Source organism: Budorcas taxicolor, chromosome 14 (assembly GCF_023091745.1).
Source record: "Budorcas taxicolor isolate Tak-1 chromosome 14, Takin1.1, whole genome shotgun sequence".
In the NCBI taxonomy this organism is placed as follows: domain Eukaryota; kingdom Metazoa; phylum Chordata; class Mammalia; order Artiodactyla; family Bovidae; genus Budorcas; species Budorcas taxicolor.
In genome coordinates this window covers 15258106-15280470 of record NC_068923.1, presented here as the reverse complement: position 1 = coordinate 15280470, position 22365 = coordinate 15258106, and the positions used below count along the sequence as shown (strand labels likewise).

Below are 22365 nucleotides of genomic sequence, written 5' to 3'. Positions count from 1 at the left end.
GCTGGCCCAGAGGTGATGGCAGTCGCGGTGACTCTGCTGACAGCGGAGGTGGTGCTGGTGAGCTCGGTGATCAGGTGACTGCGGGGAGAGCGACAGCTTTGGCAACAATGCGTCATTGATGGCAGTGCTGGTGGTGGTGATGTTGGTGCAACGGCGGTGTTGCTGCTGATGGCGTGATGGGCAGCGGTGATGTCCATGCTGGTAGTGAGGTCATGTTACTATTGCAGCTGCTAGTGGTGGTAACAGTGACGGTGCTGGCAGTGGGGGTGATAGTGATGGTGGTGGTAACGAGGATGCTGCTGATAACAGAACGGTGGTCTTGGTGTCGATGGTGCTGCTGGTGGTGGTGACGGAGTGGAAATGCTCGTGGTGTTGAGGATGGTAGTGGTGGTGGCAACCGTGACGCTTTTAACGACCCAGTTAACCACAATGGTGTGGCCACTCACCTAGAGCCAGACATCTGGAGTGTGAAGTCAAGTGGGCTATAGGAAGAGTCAGTACGAACAAAGCTAGTGGAGGTGATGGAATTCCTGCTGAGCTATTTCAAATCTTAAAAGATGATGCTGTGAAAGTGCTGCACTCAATATGCCAGCAAGTTCAGAAAACTCAGCAGTGGCCACATGACTAGAAAAGGTCAGTTTTCATTCCAATCCCTAAGAAAGGCAATACCAAAGAATGTTCAAATTACCCTGTACAACTGCACTCATTTCACATGTCAGCAAGATCATGCTCAAAATCCTTCAAGTTAGGTTTCAATAGTACATGGACTGAGAACTTCCAGATATATAAGCTGGATTTAGAAAAGGCAGAGGAACCAGAGATCAAATTGCCAACATATACTGAATCATAGAAAAAGCAAGGGAATTCCAAAAAAATCTGCTTCATTAACTACACTAAAGCCTTTGACTGTGTAGATCACAACAAACTATGGAAAGTTCTTAAAGAGATGGGAATACAGACCACCTTACCTGCCTCCTGAGAAACCTGTATGCAGGTCAAGAAGCGACAGTTAGAACTGGACATGCAGCATGGACTGGTTCAAAATTGGGAAAGGAGTATGTCAAGACTGTATACTGTCACTCTGATTATTTAACTTACATGCAGGATACATCATGAGAAATGCCAGGCTGGATGAATCCCAAGCTGGAATCAAGATTGCTGGGAGATACAGCAACAACCTCAGATATGCAGATGACACCACTTTAATGGTAGAAAATGAAGAGGAACTAAAGAGCCTCTTGATGAAGATGAAAGAGGACAGTGAAAAAGGTGGTTTAAATCCCAACATTCAAAAAACTAAGATCATGGCATCTGGTCCTGTCACTTCATGGCACACAGATGGGGAAACAGTGTCAGATTTCATTTTCTTGGGCTCCAAAATCAGTGCAGTGATTGCAGCCACGAAATTAAAAGACGCTTGTTCCTTGGAAGGAAAGCTATGACCAACGTAGACAGCGTATAAAGCAGAGACATCACTTTGCCGACAAAGGTCCATAACCAAAGCTATGGTTTTTCCTGTAGTCACGTATGGATGTGAGAGCCGGACCATAAAGAAGGCTGAGTGCTGAAGAATTGATGCTTTCAAACTGTGGTGCTGGAGAAGACTCTTGAGAGTCCCTTAGACTGCAGGGAGATCCAACCAGTCATTCCTAAAGGAAATCAGTCCTGAATATTCATTGGAAGGACTGATGCTGAAGCTCCAATACTTTGGGCACCTAATTTGAAGAGCTCACTCACTGGAAAAGACCCTGATGCTGAGAAAGATTGAAGGCAGGAGGAGAAGGGAATGGCAGAGGATGAGATGGTTGGATGGCATCACTGACTCAATGGACATGGGTTTGAGCAGGCTCCGGGAGATAGTGAAGGTCAGAGAAGCCTGGAGTGCTGCAGTCCATGGGGTCTCAAAGAGTCGGACGCGACTGAGCGACTGAACGACGAACGGAGATGATGCAGGGGTGATGATGGCCCAGTGATGTGATATGGTGAGACGACTGTGTCGTTCTTGATGCTGGTGGTGCTGTTAACAGTGCAATACTGGTGTTGATGTTGGTGGTGATGACAGCGGTGGTGACAGTGCCGGAGGTAACGACTGTGTCGCCGATGATGTTGGTGGTGATGTTGCTGCTGGTGGTGGTGGTTTCAGTGGGAGCCGTGAGGGTGGAGGTCGTGGTGACGGTTACGGTGGTAGTGGTGGTAGTCTCAGCTCTTTGGGAGATCTGAAGCCCCTCCCGGGAACTAGGACTCGCCCATGGCACAGTTTTCGAGGCCGACTGCAGCACACAGGGTCAGACACCAGCCCGGGGAGATGAGAGGACTGGGTGCACGGGCCGAGGAGAGGGTGTCCTGGAGGGGCTGGGCTGGCTGAGGCTGTGAGGTCTGGTATCTCCTGGGGCTGAGGAGGTGGCCATGGAGGTGCCTATGCCCAACACAGGGCCTGAGCAGGTTGGCGAGGGACTCGCATCCTAAAAGCGAGTGACCAGCCAACCTGGAGCGTGAGAGTGGGGCGTCAAGGCGTGGCCCCTTGGCTGGCGGGGGGAGCCGACAGACTGGACAGAGCTAGGCCTGCGGTGCAGCAGGCGGAGGTCTGAGTGGGCGGCAGAGGCTCGGGTGGGCTTCATGGACTCTGAGCTGGCAAGGGTCAGCAGGTGGGCTGAGGCTGGCAGGACCCCAGACTTCCCAGGCCAGAGGACTTCCTGGCAGGGCTGGGGAGTTCCGGGCCCCAGACTCACCCGGGGCCCTGGTGGCCTTGCCCAGGCGGGTGGGTCAGTCAGTGAAGAACCACCAGGTCCTGAGGATGACCGGATTCCCAGCCTGGGGCAGGCCTGCAGCCAGGGGCCCCGACTCAGAGGGAGTGGCGCCAGCTGAGAGCCAGGAGATGGCCATCGCAGCTTTGTGGGGAATGTGAGATGCCCCGGAGGCCCCAGTCACTGCCCGATGGATGCTGAGGGAGCCCGAGACGCTGTCAGTGCTGTGAGAACAGCCTGTGAGCAGGGGTGCAGGCTGGACGGGTACACTCTGCCCTGACATGTATCCATCCCCGGGGTCCCCAGACCCTGAACCAAGAGGAGATGGAACTGACCTGGGCCTGCCCTGGGGGTTCTCAGCAGCCGGACGGGGAGACAGGGGCTGGGCACGGAACTCGAGCTTGAGGAGGCCTCCTGGAGACGGCAGTGCCTCGGGGGAGCCCCGAAGGACGGGGCTGAGTCAGCCAGGGGACAGACGAGTGTGTGGTCAGAGGGACTGGCCAAGACCCAGACCTGGAGGCAGGAGAGGCTCCTGTGTTGAGTCGCCGGTGGCTCCTCTGGGCTGGCACATGCAAGTGGGGCTGCCAGGGCTGGGGGTGGGGAGGGCCTGGCGGTCACTAGGAGCTCTAGCCGCTGGCTGAGAAAAGAAGCAGAAAAGAAGCACCGGTGCTTCTGACCCAGAAAAGAAGCATGAGTGCAGCAGCAGGGTAGGACCTGGTGAAGGAGCCAGGTGCAATGCTTAGGAACTCACTGCTTATCCCAGCAGGCTCCCTGGACGAGGCGGCTCAGCAGGAGCCTTGATCTGTGGATCGGTGGTCAATAGGGGGCCAACAGTCAATAGGGGGAGGTGGGAGGTAGGCACTCTGGATGTGTCCCGTACAATCCCGCAGGGGTTTCGCCTGGAAAGGATGGTCTGGGGAGCACAAAGGCCAGGCTGAGGGAGCCCCTGCCTGCAGAGACAGCGTGCCCACACCCTGTTCCCTCACCAGGGTCATCTGTGCCCACTCTGGGTTCCTTCTGCTGCGTGGGAGGACACCTATGAGTCACTCACACTCCAGTGTGAATTAGCCCATCAAACCCCAGGGGACCCCGAGGCACAGACCCATAATAGCGCCTGCTCCGTGGGCCGGTGGGAGGCATCCTGAGCGCAGTGAAGGCCCTGGCTCCGTGGGTGGGCAGGCCGGGCTCTCCATGGCCGTCCCCGATGTTCCATGAGCACGCGGGGCCCCGGGCTGGGCACGGTGTGCCTGTGGTTCCTGGACATCACAGGGATGCTGGTGCCCACTTCACAGAGGGGGCTGCAGCTCTGAGTGGCCTGGAGGGAATTTGCCCAGGAGGGGAGCAGACCTTGGCCCCCGGTGCTCCGCCGCTCCCCGCAGGGAGCCAGCCAGGGTTTCCCACAGGCTGAGCCTCTTCCCATCCACCCTGGGCCCCGAGGGAGGTCCCTGGCGGGGCTTCCTGAGCTGGGTGGGGCCCAGCTAACTCCCCAGGCTGCCTTCTCTGAGCCACCCCACCTGGGCACCAGGATAAGGTGCGGCTCCTGCCCGGGTGCTGAGTGAGGTGGCTGCACTGGGCAGGGTTGCGGGGCACTGCGGTTCATCGTCTGAGTGTGTCTGGAGGGGAGTGCTCGGGGAGGGGGGCAGTCCCCGGGGCTGTGGGCCCCTGAGTGAGGAGGGAGCTGGGGGAGGTCTTGAGCAGAGGCCAGCGTGTCCTGGCACATTTCAAATGATGGCGGGGGAGAGACAGGTGGCAGAGGGCAGGGCGGAAGCTGGTGGTGAGGGGGCTCCTGCTGGGCGGCTTCCACAGGGTGGGGAACAGCAGTGACTCTTGCGCACCTGCAAGGCAGGCCAGACGCCCCCGGGTCTGCAGGTGTAAGCCACAGGGGCGGGGGGCCTGGGGGTCACCGCCAGGCAGCAGGGCCTCGCTTGCCCACCCACAGCAAGTCCTGGCCGGGTGCTCCATTCCCACCAGGGTGTGGGCAGTGGGGAGCGCCAGCTGGGCCCCCCTCCTGCCCTCCCAGAGCAGGACTCAAGCGGGAGCATCAGACCATCATATGTGGTGGGAAAACCGGGCAGGGCAAGAGGACCCTCCAGCCGCAGGGAGAGGTCGCAGGTCAGAACGGCCTTGCTGTGAGAGCCGGGGCGTGGGCGCGTGGCTGCGGGTGTGGGGGACAAGCTGGCCAGGCCAGGCCCAGCTGACGGACGTGCAGGCCGCAGATAGCCACCGGGGGACATGTTCTCAAGGACCACTTGGGGCGGGCGGGGGTGGGTAGTGGGGAGGCGGGAACGGGAGGCCAGCTGCCCAGGGAGCGAGGTTGGTGGGTGAGGCTGGCATAGGGGTGGGGGGAAGAGGCAGGGTGTATTCAGGACTGACCCCAAGGCGCTGGAGGCTGGGGGTAGCTAGGGGAAACTCAGGTCCCAGCTCAGGGTCAGGATGCATGGCGGAGGCTGTGTGTAGAGGTTGCTGGCTCTGTCTGAAGTAAAGGGAATTGTCCCTTGGGTTTGGTGACACGGGTCTGGCAGGAGCAGGGTGGGAGGAGCCCATGGTGAGGAACTGGTGGCCTACAGGGGGGTGGGCAGTGCTGGACCTTTCCAGCAGATGCGGAGGGCACAGCTCTGTCCTAGAGGCTGTGATCTGATGGGGTAGGTGTGGTTGTGTCCTGGAGGCCCTGGTCTCAAGGGGCAGAGACGGCCTCTCTCTGGGAGCTCTGCTCTGAGGGGCCCAGCGCCCCCTGCACCCTCGCCTCCGCTCGGGCTGGAAGGGGCTGCGGCTCCAGCTCCTTCTCTGGCTCTGGACCTGGGGGCTGGGGTGGAACAGGTGTCCTTGACCCAGATTCCCTGGGCCTGGGCCCAGGAAGCGGGGCCTGGCTCTGTGACCCAGATATTCCCAAGTTTCTGAAGCTCAGTGAAGAGGCGGCCAGTGGTCTCCGGCGCGCGGAGCGGTCGGGGAGAGGGTTCGCAGGGAACAAGCCTCCTGTGTTGCAGAGATGGTAACGGCATCACGGCCACAGGAGGGATTTCTGTCAGAGGTCGTCGGTGTCCGAGGATGTGTCCGAGAGGTTTTTTGAAGGTCTGAGTGTGCCTGCACTTTCCCTGGTCAGGGTGGGTGTGCCTGGGATGCTGGCGAGGATCCTCCCGTCAGGGACCTCTGCCCACCCGTCCTGCTCCAGCAGGTCCTCTGCGGTGCCCAGCCCAGCCCAGAGAGTTCAGCTAAGGGCCTGGGGAGGGGCCATACGCCATCCTTGAGGGCCCCTTTCAGATTGACCTCTCAGAGCCCAGCGGTTCAGATGCTGTAGGCCTTGTCAGGGATATGGGCTGATCAGACAGATAAAAAACTGTAATCTGGGCCCCTCTGTCATTGTGCTACGTGGCTTCAGGCAATCACCCCACTTCTCTGAGCTGCAATCTCTGTATCTACACAGCTGAGCTGAGGATCACTGTAAAGATTATATGATAAAATGCACACGAACCTACGAATATTGAGGTGGGGCAGGGGCAAGGAACAGGTCCCTGTCCCTGTGTCGTGTGTCAGGAGCCCAGGCACGTTCCCCCCGGCCCGCTGGAGCTCGGGGGCCACCGGTGTGGGGAGGTGCCAGGGAGCCCGCCAGCAGTCCTGTGGAGTCTGGGCAAGCGGAGCAGCTGCCCGCCTCCCGGGCTGCCCGCCCCAGCGGCCGGCGCCCTGGACCAGGGCGGATGCCTCCTCGTGTCCTCCCTGGTCTGAGGCTGAGCCCATCGGCAGCAGGCAGTGCCCCTCGCCCTCCCCTCCTGTGGGAGGCTGATAAGCTAATTAGTGCCCATGGCAGGAGCCCTGTGGGGCCAGCCACCAGCCGGGGCTGGCCTTCTCCCAGGAGGTGGCCGGCAGCTGTCAGCCTGGCGCCCAGCAGACCCGCCAGCACTGCCTGGGAACCCGCCAGGCTGCTGGCCCCAGCCAGCCCAGCTCCCCTCGCCCCAGGCCTGGGGTGCTGTCCTCTTCCGACCCTCCCAACAGCCTTCAGCGGGCGGAAGAGCTGGGGTCCGGGTCCCCCCTCCACTCAGAGAAGGGCCGAGACAGCATCCATGCCTGGGCGGTGGAGATTAGAGCTGAGATTTGAACCCGAGACGGCCCGGCTGGCCAGACTCCGGCTCTTAGGAGCAGGCACGTAGCTGACGTTGTGGACAAGTGTGAGAGACGGAGGTGGTGTCTCCCGGCTGGAACGGCCCCGGGAGGCCACCTCCCCGAGCACCCAGGGTCTCGGGACTTCTGGCCTCCACTGTTTTGGCCCTTTGGCGTCTGGTCCAGGGCTTGTATGTGCCATCCCAAGTGTGAGGACAGGGTGCTCCAGGGGTGGGAGGGACCAGGGGCAGCTGCGGCTCAGTACTCTGCAGCCCTGTCCTGTGTGATGTTGGGGGATGAGGGAGACAGGGTGTGATGGGCCCGGGGCAGCTGAGGCCTCGATGCCCCCTCACCGAGGGGGCGGGAGGACCAGACTGGGCTCTCAGGAGGCCCACTCTCCAGGACTCCATGCCCCCTTTCCCCATCTTCCATCACCCAGGTCTTCTTTCTGGTCCTGTGGCTATCGAGATCTTCTTTTTCCAGAGAAGGAAGGAGAGAAGGGTCTCTAGCGAGGCCTTGATAGGTTTTGATTTCCACTCGGCTCAGCAGATGCTAGCGGGGTTCAGGTGGGCCGAAGCAGGCAGGCTTAGGCAGAGGCCTGGTCGGGAGCCAAAGAGGCAGAAGCTTGCAGGACCCTCCCATGGCTTTCCTTATGGAGGGCCCCTAAGATGGAAGAGCTTTGGATCCCCCAAACTCTGGCCCCCAGGGCTTGGGCCCTAGTGCCCAAGAGAGAGACGTCCCTTCCCCTCCCTGCATTTCAGAGATGAACAGTGTGGGTGGGGAGGCATCTTCTGGGGCCACAGAGCCCTGATGCACCCCTCAGAGCCAAGGCCTGGCCTCTGCCTAGCTGTCACCTTGGGCTGCCTCAGTTCTCCTCCTCTGTAAAATGGGGGCAGGTCCCTCCCCGTGGGGGAAGTGAAGAGAGAAGAGCAGATTCCAGGGCCTCCAGCAAGCCCAGAGCGTGTCCCTCCTCCCCTGGGGCCTGACGCTCAGAAAAGAGATTGTGTAACATCTCAAATTCAGCACAAGCTGCTCTGGGTTCCGGGATGCCTGAGGCCGAGCCCCTCTGCTTTCCTGATCGTCCATGTGGGTGTTGGGGAGGAGGGCAGCTGTCTGGGTGCCCCGCGTCATCCTCTGGACTGCCCCCTCCCCGCAAACCGCAGCTCAGGCTGGTACCTGACTTCCCAGGTGACGCAGCCATGAGGTAGCCCAGGGTGGTGGCTTGCACCTAGGTGTCGAGCAGAGACCCTCTCTGTGTCGGGGGTGGGGGGTGGGGGTCGTGGCTCCCCTGGAGGGGCGCAGGGTGGAGTCACTCACCCCATACAGAAGGGCTGGGATGGGGGAGGCAGAGTGAGGCCTTTGGAAGGCTCCTCGCAATTCCCAACTGCTGGGGCTGGGGCGGAGGGATCTAGGGCTGGCTGTGGGTAGACCCTGGCCACAGAGACCTGGAATTTTCCCCCGGGGCAGACTCAGGATCTGAGTTGTGAGCAGGAGGAGAGGGGCTTTTTCAGCCCTAGGGGCAGGAGCCCCTCCCAGCTGTGGCTCCTGAACCACCGTTTCGGTCTCGGCTCTTCAGGCAGCCTGGAGCCCCCCAGCCTGCAGGTCCAGAGCTCTGGGGCGGACACTTCATGGGCACCTTCTGCCGGCGTGCCTGGCTGGATGCTGCCGGACAAGTGGGCCGGCCTGGGGATGGGGAACTTGGATCAACAGCGACTGGTTTGCAGAGTAGCTCAGTCCGGTGCACTGAAGCCCTAGCAAATGCTGGCTTCAAGGGAACCCGCGCCACCCCGAGCGGCAGACAGCAGGAGGGCCTTGGGTCAGACGCCAGGGGGCACGTTCTGGCCAACGCGGCCCGGCCCCGGCGGTGGCTGTGGGGGCGGGGCGGCCCCAAGGTCACCAGCGCGACACGAGGCCCGGGGGCGGGCGGCGCAGGGCGCCCCTCACCCCGCCCGGCCCGCGCGCGCTCCGCAGGCCGCCGCGGCCCCCGGCTGGCGCCCCGCTCCACGTGCGCCCACGCGCCCCTCCCCGCCCGGCGCTGGGGCGGGGCGCTCTCCGGGCGCAGGGCCAGGGCTCGGCGCCCCGCCGGCCCCGCCGGCCCGCGCTCCCGCGAGTCGCTCTCCCGTGGCGCGGCGGCGGCGGCGGCGGCGGCGGCGGCCATGGGGCGCGGGGCTCCGGGGGCCGGCGGGGCGCGCGCGGCGGCGGGCGCAGGTGCGGGCGCGGGCCGGGGACGCGGGGCCGGGGCGCGGCCGGCCGCCGCTCACGCCGCCCCTGTCTCCCCTCCCCCGTGTGTCCCGCCCCCAGACCCTCCTCCCCCGCCCCCCCGCAGCTCGGGCCCTGGTCGTGGCGCGGCTGCCGCACGGTGCCCCTCGACGCCCTCCGGACGCGCTGCCTCTGTGACCGGCTCTCCACCTTCGCCATCTTAGCCCAGCTCAGCGCCGACGCGGTGAGACCCCGGCCGGGAGCTTGGCGGGCGCGCGGGGGCGCGCGGGGAGGGGGCTTCCGGGGAGGACGGTCGCCGCCAGGGCCGGCGCGGGGAGGGGCGGCTGCACCCCGATGCCCCCCGTGGCCCGGCCAGAGAGGCTCGGGCCTCTCGAGAGGGCGGGTGGGAGCCGAGTGGGTGGCAGTGTGGAGTTGGGGACTGGCCCTGAAGGAGCGAGGCTGGGGCCCCTGGGAGGGACTGACGGGTGAGTCTTCCGCACTCTCCTTGGGGGCTTAGGACCCTGGAGGGAGCCGGTGCTCAGGGGAGATGGGCAGCCCCCACCGGGCGCTGGGGATGCTGGAAGGCATGGCCTGGCAGAGCCAGCCTGGTTGATGCTGTCGCTTGATGAGGGTCCGTCCCCCAGCGGATGGCAGGGTCCTGGCCTGCCCTGGAGAGGGAGGGGGAGGAGCTGCCACCCTCCTTGGAGGCGTTCCCCACCCACCCAAAATGGACCCTGGTCTTCGGAGGCGCCTTCATCCCCAGGTAGGGGTCCCGGCTGGAGAGGGCGCTGGGCTTGGCCCAGGCCCACAGCCCTCCCTGGGAAGGCCCCATGGTCTCAGGGGCCTCCTTTTTGTTCCCATGATCCTTGTGGGGGCTGCCAGTTTCTATGGCGACGGCATCTGGGGCCAGCTCGCTGGCTGGGGCCCTGGGTGCTGGGCCCAGCCAACCAGGGGTGGGGGGCGCTCTTGCCCAGGGCCAAGTTTCACTCACTGGACCCAGGAAAGCGGGGTACCCAGATAGGGGGTAGGGCCCACTAAGCCCCTGGATAGGGGATAGGGTCTTTGCTTGTTGAGCCCCCAGGCCTGGCGTGGGAGGGCAGCAGACGTGGAGGACACGGTTTTGGGGTGTTTGGGGTAGCTGGCCCTCATCAGATGGGGATGGCACTGCTCCCTGTCACAGAACCCTAGTTTCCATGTGGAGGATGGCTCCAGGCCTCTCTGAGAGCAGTTTGCCCCCTCCTTTTTCCTCGGGGACGTGGGGAGGGCAGGGGATGTCAGCCAGGAGCACCTAGAGGGTAGGAGCTGGGTGGGACCTTGGAGGTCATTGCCTCTAACTCCTCCATCCACCAATAGGGAAGTCATGGTGGGGGCAGGGCTTGCTCAGGATTTTGAGGCGACGCTGCTGGACCTGGGTCCGTGCTCTCAGCCCAGATCCCGGAGTGCCGTCCCCCTCAAGCTGTCCCCGTGACAGAACTGTAGGTGTTGCTGGTTCTGGGGGCTTGGCCCTGAGGACAGCAGCCAGGGCCTTGCTGGGGGCTTCCTGGAAGAGGTGACTTTCTGCACAGGGAAGCAGCCCACTCCGCTGGGGTTCCCTGGGTCCCCTTTGCAGGTTGAGCAGGTGGAGCAGCGCTGCCTTGGGAGCTGCTCATCCTTGGGGGGCGGGAGGTGCTGGGGGGCTCTGGAGCAGGGCGCAGTGCCCAGATGCCCTCTCCAAGTCTGAGGTCGGGCCCGCAGGAGATCAGTGCTGCTCTAGTGTTGAAACACGGGGCTGTCCCTCACATGTGGCAACCACAGACTGGCCCTTGGTCACTCTGAGCCTTGGTTTCCTCTCGTGGAAAACGGAAGTGGCCTCTGCTGCTCAGGGTGACTACGAGGGCTGTGCCTGTTGACAGGGACCTTCCTGGGCCAGGCCTGCAGCAGGGCAGGCCCCCACATCCTGGACGGAGGGCCGCCAGCAGGGAGAGCGTGTTAGGTGAGGGGCAGGTGGGTGGCTGACGCTGGTGGAGCTCAGGGGTGAGCATGAGGCCCAGGGGCCCTTTCTAGGAAGATCTGGCCTGGCTCTGGCACTCCCGAGGGTGAATGGACAGGGCCCTGCGCCAGCGTGCACAGGCGAGCGCATAGCTCTGGTCTGTGAAGGGGTCTCGGCTGTGCCTGGGTCCGGGGGCGGGGTGGGGGGGTGGGGGGAAGCAGCTGCAGTCAGAGGGGCTTGCGGTGGCCTGGTCTGCATATAGGCGGGGACACCCCGTCCCCACGTCCCAGAAGAGGCAGCTGAATCCCGCTGTATGGGAGCTCTCAGCAGCCACAGAGCCACCCTTCGGCCATGGACCAAGGGCAGGCTGCCGGGCCTCCGTGAGCCTCAGGGCCCTCCTCTGTCAGATGGCAGAGTAGTGGGCTGGGGCACGCCCACTAGGCCTGGGCGTGGCTCAGAGGGCCGTCCTCTTGTGCTCAGCTGCCATCAGAGCCTTCACCACTCTCCTGTCTTTTCCCAGCCGGCTCCGGCCCCAGTGAGGGCGGCCCCAGAGGTGCCGATGGGGAAGGGCTGAGAGCGAGAGGGAGGCTGTTCCAGGCAGCCCACCCCTCTGCGTGCCCAGGGCTGGGCCCTCCAGGGGCACGACGTCTACTGGAGAGACAGCCCAGGCGGAGAGAGGGCCACTCTGAGGGGCTCCGCACCAGCCTCCTTCCTTCCCCCGGTCAGGACACGGGCACGAGAGGAGGCGCAGAGCAGGGCCCTGAGGGGTGAGCAGGAGTTCACAGCAGCTCGTAGGGGGAGCGACGGCGGCCCCTGGGAGGCCAAGAAAGGCAGAGATGAGCAGGAGGCAGGGGAGGGGGCTGGGTCTGGAGGGCCTGCCCAACAGAGGTTGGGGGCTCTAGCAAGGAGCGTCACGCTGAGGTCGGTGGAGCTGGGCGGTGAGAAAGGGAGGTGAGAGGGTTGGGGTCCTAGAGGGGTCCCACCGGTGTGAAGGTGGAGCGACCCAGCCGGCAGGGGGTGGTGGCAGCGGGCAGCTGGGCCATGGGGGTGGGTGCTGCCTGCCTGCACCCTCGGAGTGGGAGCTGTGCGCTGGGCGTGGGGTCCGTCTGAGCCTGCGGAGGCTGTGCTCCTAGGGTGCAGAGCGGTCTTGGGGCTGGAGTCCAGAGCAAGGGGCCCAGAGAGGACGGAAGAGAAGGGGTGCTGTGGTCATACCCCAGGAGCCAGGGAGGGCTTAGATCCTGGAGGGAAGGAAGCGAAGGGAGGTGAGACCCTGATATCCCGCCAACCCCAGCCCTGCCTGCAGCCGGAGTGTCAGGTCCCGACTCCGTGGCCTGTGCCAGGCTGTGACCGCGGGAAGGTTGAGGAACTGCTCTGAGTCACATCTGAGGGGACGAGGCTGGGTGGGGACCGAACCTGGCGAGGTACTGCCGGGGTCCACACAGCCTGGTGTGTGCTAAACGGTCTGCAGGGCACAGTGGCTGGTGGCATCGCTTCTGGGATGTGCCCGGAACTGTGCGGCCAGCCTGACTAGGGTCACGGCTCAGCATGTGACCAGGACCAGGAATCAGTCAGTGTTGGAGTCAGGGCTCGTCTGTGTGGGTGGCTGTGAGCCACGTGCAGTGCTGGAGTAGAGCTGGGGTAAGGACAGTGCCTTAGGAAAGAGGTTCAGGGCACGTAAGGTGTGTGATGGTTTCGGAGAAGACTGGAAGCAGGAAGTTCCCGTGGTAGAAACTGACAGTAACCATGTGAACCAGAAAGGAGTAAAGCCCTGGGTGGGTGGGGTGGGAGGGGCTGGCACCCTGCAGAGACTCAAGGCAAGAGGATGGGCGGACAGATGAGGGACCAGTTCAGGGTGATTGTCCAGTCCTCACTGTGAGGAACGCGAAAAGTGTTAGTCACTCAGTCGTGTCCTACTCTTTGCAACCCCATGGACTGTAGCCTGCCAGGTTCCTCTGTCTGTGGGATTCCCCAGGCAAGATTGCTGGAGTGGGTTGCCATTCCCTTCTCCAGGGGATCTTCCCGACCCAGGGATGAAACCCAGGTCTCCTGCACTGCAGGCAGATTCTTTGCTATCTGAGCCACTTGGGAGATGACAGCTAAGCTGAGAGAAGAGCTGACCGTGTGGCGGGCAGGGGAAGAGCGCTAGGGTAGGACCAGCATGTGCAAAGGCCCTGGGGCGCGCAGCTTGGCCAGGGAGCCGTCCCGGCAGGAGGCTGGCCTGCTTCTGTCTGCTCTCTGTGTGGCCCGGGGCCCGTCTCAAGCCTGAGGTCTCTGGTCCAGCCCTCCCAGCGAGACCTTGAGGTCCCTGACACCCCTGCCCACTGCTCTGTCACCTGTCCCTTCCCCACACTGTTGAGAGCCTGCAGGGTTAGGGCTGTCAGAAGCAACGGGCGAGCCAGGCAGAGAGGAGGAGGGCACGTGCGGGCAGGTGGGCAGCCGGCGGGCGTGTGGCTGCCAGGCCTGACGGGGACAGATGGAGGCAGACGGCCGCTGAGGTCGGGGCCTAAGCGGCCTAGGAGTAGGCCTGAGCCGCTTGCTTGGCCACGCGTGACTTCTGTGGCTGACCGGGGCCCCAAGGTTGCCCAGCGAGTTCAGGGGTGCTGGCTGGAGCCCAGAGTCCCCCTTCCCCAGGGCCCTCCAGCGCCCCATGTGGAAACGCAGGAGCTGGCCCGGGCCAGCCCCTGGGGATAGCGGATGGCCTGGTTGACCTTGAACGACTTTCTCAATTTTCCAGGAGCCTGCCTGCCCAGGCTCCATTAGTGCAGCCAGTCACATTGACCGCCTGTCTGTGCTGGGCCTGGTGGAGGGGGGCTCCCGGACGTGAGGACAGCAGGCTTGGGGGACAGACAGGTGCCCCCAGCAGTGGCTCAGGGCGGGGATGGTGGCCCTGGTGGGGGGAAGGGCTGTCCGGCCATGGATGGAGGAGGGGGGCCCAGTGGGTGGGCCCAGCTGTGCCCCAGTGGGTGGGCCCTGGGGTGCCTGTGCAGCAGCCCCCAGACCACAGACTCCCGAGGAGGGTGAACGGTCCCATCTGGGGGCAGGAAGGGCCGCTGTGGCTTCAGGAGGCGACCGGGAGGCTCACTCTGCACGTGCGGGGTCAGCAGAGTGCCATCCAGGTTAGACTTGGGCCAGGCTACGGAGGGGTCAGCTCTGTGGGGGGTGCCACCAGACTCCCCTTGTCCCCTGGCCCCTCCCCCCGGCCCCTCCCCCCAGCTCCAGGACTCACCCCCTCCTTCCTGTAGAGGGGGCGGGTGGGAGGGGCTGCAGGGCCCCCGGTTTGTCTCTGGATTCCAGACATAGAGGGACCGAGATCTTTCCTCAGCAAGCGTCCGTGAGCCTCCCGCTTGGGGGTCACGCACACAAGGGCTGCACACGGAGGCGTGGGAATGGCGTGGGAATGTCCCCCTTAGGAGGGGACAAGCCGAGACCAGAGGGGCCTGAAGTGTATCTGGGCGGACGGAGCGGCTGGGCCGGGCTTGGAGTCTAGGGGCGGACTCGGGGTGCCCGGCGTGAGGGTGGTTTCACATGGAGGTGGCGGTGGCCTCTGGGGGCAGCTGCTGTTTGCAGAGCCCCAGGGTGGGCCAGGGTGGAGGGCTGGGGTCTGTGGCGGGTGTTGAGGGGCCACAGTTCCCCGCCAGAGCCAGGTCCCTGCCCTTGGCTGGCGCTGCAGAGCCACAGGGTCAGGGACAGCTGCCCATGGTGGGTGCTGGGCCTGCTGCCTTGGTGAGCTCACCTGTGACGCGGGGGAACCCTTCCTGAAATGGGGCGGGCGCTGTGGCCGGGCTTGCCACGCGATTATACCAGTGGCGGGCACAGAGACCCTTCCTTGGCCGGAGATGAGACCCCGCCCCGGGGACCGCCTCAGGCGCTGTGGGAGAGTGGCCGAGGGCTGCTGGACGCGGGGGCTCCCGGGGGTGCGGGGGGCAGGCTCCCCCGGCGTCCCCTGCAGGTCTGCCCGCCCCTCACTCTGTTCTCTGTCCCCCCCTGGACCCACAGAGCATGGAGAAGGCTGCAGCGCCGTCAGTGACGCTCATCGTGGGCTGCGGCGTGTCGTCCCTGACCCTGCTCATGCTGATCATCATCTACGTCTCCGTGTGGAGGTGACCGCGGGGGGTCCCCGGGAGGGGTGACTGCACTCCATGGGGGGGATGGGAGGGGCGACTGCACACCATGGGGGGTCCTCGGGAGGGGCGACTGCACACCATGGGGGGGGTCCCCGGGAGGGGTGACTGCAGTTGTCTTACTCGTCCTCCCATCGGGGAGGTGGCACCCCCTGCAGGTAGGGGTGGAGCGGTGCAGACTGTCCCCAGCAAGGGGGACTGCGCCTCGTGCAGGGGCGGTCCCCAGGAAGGGGTGGCTGGGGCTGCCTTACCCCTTCTCCCATCGGGGCAGCCGTGGGCTGGGAGCCCAGAGCCGTCCTTCCCTCTCACCTTCCAAGTTGGGACCATCCATCACCTCTATCATCACCCCCCAGCCGTCCCGACTGCAGTCCCCTGGATGCTGGTGGGCAGCAGGGGGGTGTAGGGGCAGCCCAGGGGGCTGGGCCTTCCTGGTCCTGCCCAGCCCCGTGCCCACAGGCCTCTCACAGAAAGCTCCCTGCTCCCTCTCACCCTCTGAGTGGGACCCACCGAGCTGAGCACCCTGTCCCGTGACTGCTGGGCCCCGAGACCCCGACTTCTGTGAATGGGGTTGTCATCACCTGGATGTGCCAGGCCACTTCCCGAGCCTGGGTTCACGTGTCCGGTGGGAGCCTCTGCCGGTCTCCTGCCCCAGGCCTCAAGCCCTCTCCACCATGGACCCCCGTGCCCGGGTGCTGTCTGACTGGTGTTGGTCCCTTGGTCCCCAGGGGGTGGGACAGTGTGGGGGTGACCCCGTCCAGCTATCAGCAGCCCTGGGATGGGGGCGTGTGTGCACAGACTCCCTTCCCAGTGGGCCCCGAGGGCCAGGGGTTGGGATTGTGGGTCACTGAGGGTCAAGCCAAGGTTGCCCCACCCGCTGGGTCCAGCCCGATCCCCAGTGTGTCGGCTCCAAGGGCAGCATGACCGCAGCCGAGGCCCGCAATGAGGGGTCGATGCAGTCACAGGGTGGAGGGGGAGGGGAGTGCCTTCCTGCCCTGCCCCCGCCCCATCCTGCCCGAGGGTGGAGACACCAGTGACCCTGAAATACCCGGCGCCCCTCCCAGCAGCCCCTCCTCAGACGTCTGCCCTGACCCCCTGTGGGCCTGCTTGGCCCCCTGGCCCAGACCCTCCCCTGCGACCACTGTGGTTTGCAAAGCATCTCTTTCCGTGTGTGGGGTGGTCAGGACCCCCTGGCCCCTGCCGAGTCTGTGACGTGACGAGCAGTGCGGGTGCGATGGAGGCCAGGGCCCTGCAGGGAGGAAGCGGCCCGGCTTCGAGGCCGAGTGCCCAGCTCCTGAGGAGCTGAGGCCCTGCTGGGCATGGAGCACGCCACCCGCCCTTGCCCACAGGTACATCCGCTCAGAGCGCTCCGTCATCCTCATCAACTTCTGCCTGTCCATCATCTCCTCCAATGCGCTCATCCTCATCGGGCAGACCCAGACCCGCAACAAGGTGAGTGGCCTCCTCTGCGCCCCGGGCGGGGAGGCGGCTCTCAGCGGTGATGGGGAGGCTCCGCGGCAGGGCCCCGGGCCCTGGGGCGCTTGAGGCAGGGGCAGAGCCCGGCAGACCCCTCACTATTCTGGCTTCGGCAGCCCTACGGCTCAGCCTGGAGGGGCTGTCACCTGGCCAGGAGTGGGGACTGGGTGTCTAGAGTCTCCAGTGGGACTGATGCTCTGAGATGACCAGCTCAAGCTCCAGCATGCTGGCGCAGCGTCGGTCCCAGGGCCCCCAAGCCTGTCTGTGCCTTGTGGTGTGGTCTCAGAGTGGCCAGCTGATGAGCGAGTGGGCTCGGGCTGGGGCTCTTGGGTGGGCTCCCGCGACCTCTGAGGCATCTGCAAGTGGGTGGGGAAGCCAGGGAGAGGGGTGTCAGTCCCTGGCAGCTTGGGAGTGGGGTCAGGCAAGCACGACCCAGGGCCTCAGTGCGCACAGCCCGTCTCTGGCGGTGGAGCGGGTGGACCCTGGGTGGCGTCCTGCCTGGGGCCTCGACCAGGTTGCTGCGTGGGCGCGGGGCCGGTGAGCCAGCGCCTGCCCGCCCGCCCGCCCTCGCAGGCCGTGTGCACGCTGGTGGCCGCCTTCCTGCACTTCTTCTTCCTGTCCTCTTTCTGCTGGGTGTTGACCGAGGCCTGGCAGTCCTACATGGCCGTGACGGGCCGCCTGCGGAACCGCCTCGTCCGCAAGCGCTTCCTGTGCCTGGGCTGGGGTGAGCGCTGCAGGGCGACGGGGTGCCCCCACCCAGCCCCCTCCTCGTCCCCCCTTTCTGCACCCTCATTCTCCTCCAGTGGCCCCTCGAGCCTCCACCTCCAGGGGGTCACCTGGCTCTGTCTGAGTGCCAGATGAGGAATAACCTGGTGGTATGAGGATATCCCAGCCGACATCCAGGATAAACTTAGGACGGGAAGTGTTTCCTTCCTTACGTGAAGTCCAGAGGTGGCTGGGCACCCTGTTTTACTTGCTGGCCTGGCAGCCCTTGCCCGTTTCTGTGCGTTCTCGTCCTTGTCCACCTCATGTGCCCTCTCTCGTGCTCAGTGTCACTCTCTGTTCACGGGCTTCAGAGGCGCCTTGTCCCTTCCCCTCCCCCACCTGCAGAGCTGGGCCTTAGATGGTAGGGGTCGGCCCGACACCTTTCCTTTCTGCTCTTCCCCTAGGGCTCCCTGCGCTGGTCGTGGCTATTTCCGTGGGATTTACCAAGGCCAGAGGGTACAGCACCATGAACTAGTGAGTTGGGGCGGGGTGGGACATGGTGGAGGCCGCACGGCTCCCCAGACCCTCCCACCACCCTGGAAGGTGAGGGCTGGCTGGGCACCCGTCTCAGAGCTGAGAATGCTGAGGCCTGGCGAGAGCAGGGGCCCTGGGAGCTGGAGGCCTGGGGGTAGCCCTCTGCCCCCTGTCCGCCTGCTCCTCCTGGCGGTGGGCAGGAGGCTCGAGAGAAACAGGCCCCGGGTGATAGGAGCCCCTGTGTCCTCAGCTGCTTAGCCTCTCAGAGCTTCTGTTCCCGTCTGCATGACAAAGGGTCCAGGTCTTCAGGAGTTCTGTATGACCCCTGCGGCTTCCCTGGTGGCTCAGATGATAAAGAATCTGCCTGCAATGCAGGAGACCTGGGTTCGATCCCTGGGTTGGGAAGATCTCCTGGAGAAGGGCATGGCAACCCATTCCAGTATTCTTGGAGAATCCCATGGACAGGGGAGCCTGGTTGGCTACAGTCCATGGTTTGCAACGAGTCAGACACGACTGAGCGACTCAGCACAGCACACGGCCCCTGGGGGCGGGGGTTCGGGGGGAGGCGCAGGGTGGAACGTGGCAGCGCTGTCTCATGGATGAAGTCACTGAGGCCTTGAAGGCTCAGCCGGCCCAGGTCCAGGGGCCTTGAATGCCCAACCAGGATACCGTGTGGCTTCCTAGAGTGTGGGGCGAAGAACTGAGGCCTGGGAGGCCGTGGCTGTGGATGTGGGGAAGAAGAGGGCAGCGAGAGGCAGGAGGAGGGGCTGCACGGACCCGGCTCCCTGGAGAGCCCAGGGGGCCGGGATGTGACCAAGCACTGGGGCAGGCATCCCCTGCACTTGACTGAGGACCCTGGCAGGGGTGGGGGCTGTGAGTACCGGGAAGGATGCATGGACACTGACCCCACAGCTGAGAGGAAGGAACACCAGTCTACCCGGCTTGGGGACAGACCAGAGGTGGGATGTTGCAGTGGGGTTCTGAAGGATGAAGATGAGTGTTTGACAGGTAGCATGGAAGCTCAGGGCAGATGAAACAGAACACGGGGAAGGAAGAGCAGCCCTCCCTGGGCTCAGGGCTCCTGGGGGCCCCCCTGGCTGGTGTCCAGGAGATTTGGGGAAGTAGGTGTGGTGGCGAGGAGGGCTCAGGTCCTCCTGTGAGCAGGAGGCTTGATGCTGAGGCCTCCGGGCCTGCCTGGGTTGAGTGGGCAGGTGGAACTCCAGGCCAGGGGCCCAGCCTAACATTTCAGCATGATGCCAAGAGAAAGAGCTGGCACGTGAAGTTGGGGAGGGTCTGCAGGGCGAGGTGGGGAGCCCAGGCCTGGGGGAGAGTCGGGGGGGGGGGGCGGTGGGCAGCACCCTCTGCTCTGGACCAATTCCACCCGTGAACTTCACCTGTCCGCCACCTGGGGGCTCCCTCGAGTTGCGAAGCCAAAGAATTAATCACGCGCAGCATCGTCGCTTGCTCCTGCCTCTTCTGGGCTTTGCACCTGCCCACCGGGAAGCTGGTGGTGCCCAGCCTGTGCCTGGGTGGGGTCATGTCTGGCCACTAACCAGCCTGCCTCCCTCCCCAGCTGCTGGCTCTCCCTGGAGGGGGGACTGCTCTACGCCTTCGTGGGACCAGCCGCGGCCGTCGTGCTGGTAGGGACCCCCGCCCCTCTGGCCCAGGCTGAGCCCCTCGCCTCCCCTCGGGCTGGGCCTCCAGTTGCGTCTGCTTCCCATCAGGGTCGCCCCAGTCAGCAGGGGCCGGTGGGACCCACAGAGCAGCAGGGGTGCAGAGGCTGGGCCGGCGGCCTCCTGTGTCTCTGGGTGCAGCTTGCCTGGTGGCTGTGCAGTGGCCGTGTACCTGTCGGAAGGCCTGTGCGGGTTTGAGTGAGTGACCATGAGGGGACGGTGAGCAGACGGATGGCCAGGCCAGCAGAGATGCGACCACACCAGGGTTTTTTTTCCTCGACTGGTCATTCACTAGAGGAAGGAAGCCCCTTCCCTTGCCCCTACGCCCCCCAGCACTTTCTGCAGTTCCCCTCCCATTTGGTGAGGATGGCAGTGCCCCGGGCACACAGGGGTACCGTTCCTAGGCTACCGGTCAGCAGGGAGAGGCTGGAGATCTGAGTCCGTCTCGCCCTCCTCTCCCGCCTGCCCCCAGGAAAGGGCATCGCTCTGCAGGGTCCTGCTCGCCGGGCTGGGCCTCACTGCCTCGTTATCAGACCTGAGCCAGGCTGGGGGCACAGACTGGACTTGGAGAGGAAAGTGAGGCCCAGGGCACCCAGGGGAGGCTGAGCCTGCAAGGGACGGGAGATGGGGGAGCCAGCGGGCAGACGGAGTTGGTAGGCAGGATCCGTGGGCGGCCCCCAGGCCCCTGCCCCCAGCCCCAGCCAGCCTGCTCCTTTAGTCTGGAAGACCGGTAGGGAGGGAGGCTGCGTGCTCTGCATTTCAATGCCACTAGTCAGTGGGCTGGGCCTCCTGAGGGCCCGGGGAGAGGGGGTGTCAGAGGCAGGAGTCCCCCGCGTCCCTTCCTATATATAGTGCAAGGAGGGCAGGCATGGTCCTGGTGTGCACTGCTGTGGACTGCTGCCTGGGGCCCCTCCTGTAACACCGGCTGGTTGTTTGGTTGCTCACGCGTGTCTGGCTCTTTGCAACCCCGTATGGACTGCAGCACACCAGCCTTCCCTGTCCTTCACCATCTCCCGGAGTGTGCTCAAACTTATGTCCCTTGATTGGTGATGCCATCCAACCATTTCATCTTTGGTTGTCCCCTTTTTCTCCTGCCTTCAGTCTTTCCCAGCCTGAGGGTCTTTTTCACATGTAACACGGGCACAGGCAGGTAAAGGAGGACACAGAGCCGCTGCAGGCAGGGTGGAGGCCACTGGTGTCCTGCCCCCCACCCCGCCCCAAGCCACAGCAGAAAACGAGGTCACCCAGGAAAGCCGCTCTCAGCCAGAGGACAGGAGGCAGGGACAGGCCTGCCGCTGTGTGTGCGGCCATGAGCGCTTGGAGCTGAGGGGGTCCCAGGGAATCAGCCTTCCCAGACCTCTGGGCCTAGGGCTTATGGGTCCAGGGACCCCCAGAGTCCCAGGGTCTCTGAGACATAGGAGCCTGGCGAGGGGTCAAGCAGCCTCTGCAGAGTGGAAGTCTGAGGGGAGGGCATTTCAGGGAGAGCGGAGACCAGGGCCCGGTGGCCGATGGGGACGCTGGGGACAGCCTGTCTCTGTCGCGGGTGGCTGTGTGAGCAGTAGCCCGAGACTCGCCTCGGCTCCAGAAGCACTTCCCGGGGCAGGCGCCCAGTGGTAGCAGGTTCAGGGAAGACCTGTGGGGTGGTGGTCCTGAGTTAAGGTCTCTGAAGGACTGCCCGGTGTGGAGAGCAATGTGGCCCCAACCAGAGCCAGGATGGGGTATCCAGAGACGGCGTCAGGTCAGGCTCGAGCTGGGCGAGCTCGTCCGTGGGACGCACACGAGTTGCCAGGACGCTAAGGATGGGGGCAGAGGGTGAGCCTGGGCGTAGCAGCAGCTGGACTGGTGGTCACCTGCGGGCCCTTCTGCGGTCTGCGCAGGACAGGTTCCCCACGGGGCCTTACAGCCAGCCTGCTCGCGGGCTTGACCACTTCGGGCAGGGGCCGATTCGCTCCAACCCCAGCCTGATCTCTGGACTCCATCCCAGATGGAATCCTGGCTTCACAAACTGTTGCTGATCCCAGGAGGGGTGGCAATGGGCCTGGAGACTCGTCACAGGTTTGGGGGTCTGGCGGGACCACGTGGTGTGGAGAACCCCCGCTAGGGACTGGGGCTCCAGGCTGTCCCCAGCGTCCCCGTCGGCCACCGGGCCCTGGTCTCCGCTCTCCCTGAAATGCCCTCCCCTTAGGATGACAGGGCAAAGGGACCAGAGTTTGGGTGGAGCTAGCAGCGCTCCCCCTCCCCTTTGCATCCTCCCTGGAGGCTCTGCTTCCTCCCTAGAGCTCCTCTCCTCACCGGTGGGAGGCTGTGCGAAGCCCCATGCTGCCTGGGCCTGGGGGGCCAGCCCCAGTGCCCCTGCGAGCACCACCCCCCCCACATCCACTTCCTCCCGCCCTGCAGGTGAACATGGTCATTGGGATCCTGGTGTTCAACAAGCTTGTGTCCAAGGATGGCATCACGGACAAGAAGCTGAAGGAGCGGGCAGGGTAGGACCAGGCAGCCGCACTGCGACCCCCTTGAGTCGGGATGACCCAGAGCCCTGGCCCCCACCAAGCAGGTCGGGAGATGGAGGCACGGAGTCCCTGACAGAGCAGGGGCTTCACAGGTTTTCAGAGGCCGTGAAACCGACTGCTTCTCAAGACCCCAGGCCCACAGGGTGGAGGGCCGTGCGCCCAGCCTCTCCTCGCCCCTCTGTGGTCAGCTGGCCCTGAACTGGCGCAGTGCCCCATGTTTGCAGTGCCTTCAGCACGGGGAGGGTGCGGGGCCAGGCGGGATGCTCCTCCTGCCTGGGGAGCCAGCCCCAAGAGGGCGGCGCCTGGACAGGTCCACGGCGCTTGGGTGGGCGGTGCCCAGTGGCT

At 64.4% G+C, this 22365-nt stretch overlaps 1 protein-coding gene across 1 annotated transcript in view; it reads left to right on the top strand.

Annotated features, from left to right (window-relative positions):
- Nucleotides 1-22365, top strand: part of ADGRB1 (adhesion G protein-coupled receptor B1) — a 66423-nt gene that overhangs the window by 30019 nt on the left and 14039 nt on the right. Inside the window, exons 17-23 of the mRNA XM_052651434.1 lie at nt 9138-9279; nt 15001-15104; nt 16472-16574; nt 17172-17322; nt 17768-17837; nt 19411-19477; nt 21908-21993. Coding sequence (XP_052507394.1) covers nt 9138-9279; nt 15001-15104; nt 16472-16574; nt 17172-17322; nt 17768-17837; nt 19411-19477; nt 21908-21993 — 723 coding nt within the window. The remainder of the gene's footprint in view (nt 1-9137; nt 9280-15000; nt 15105-16471; nt 16575-17171; nt 17323-17767; nt 17838-19410; nt 19478-21907; nt 21994-22365) is intronic.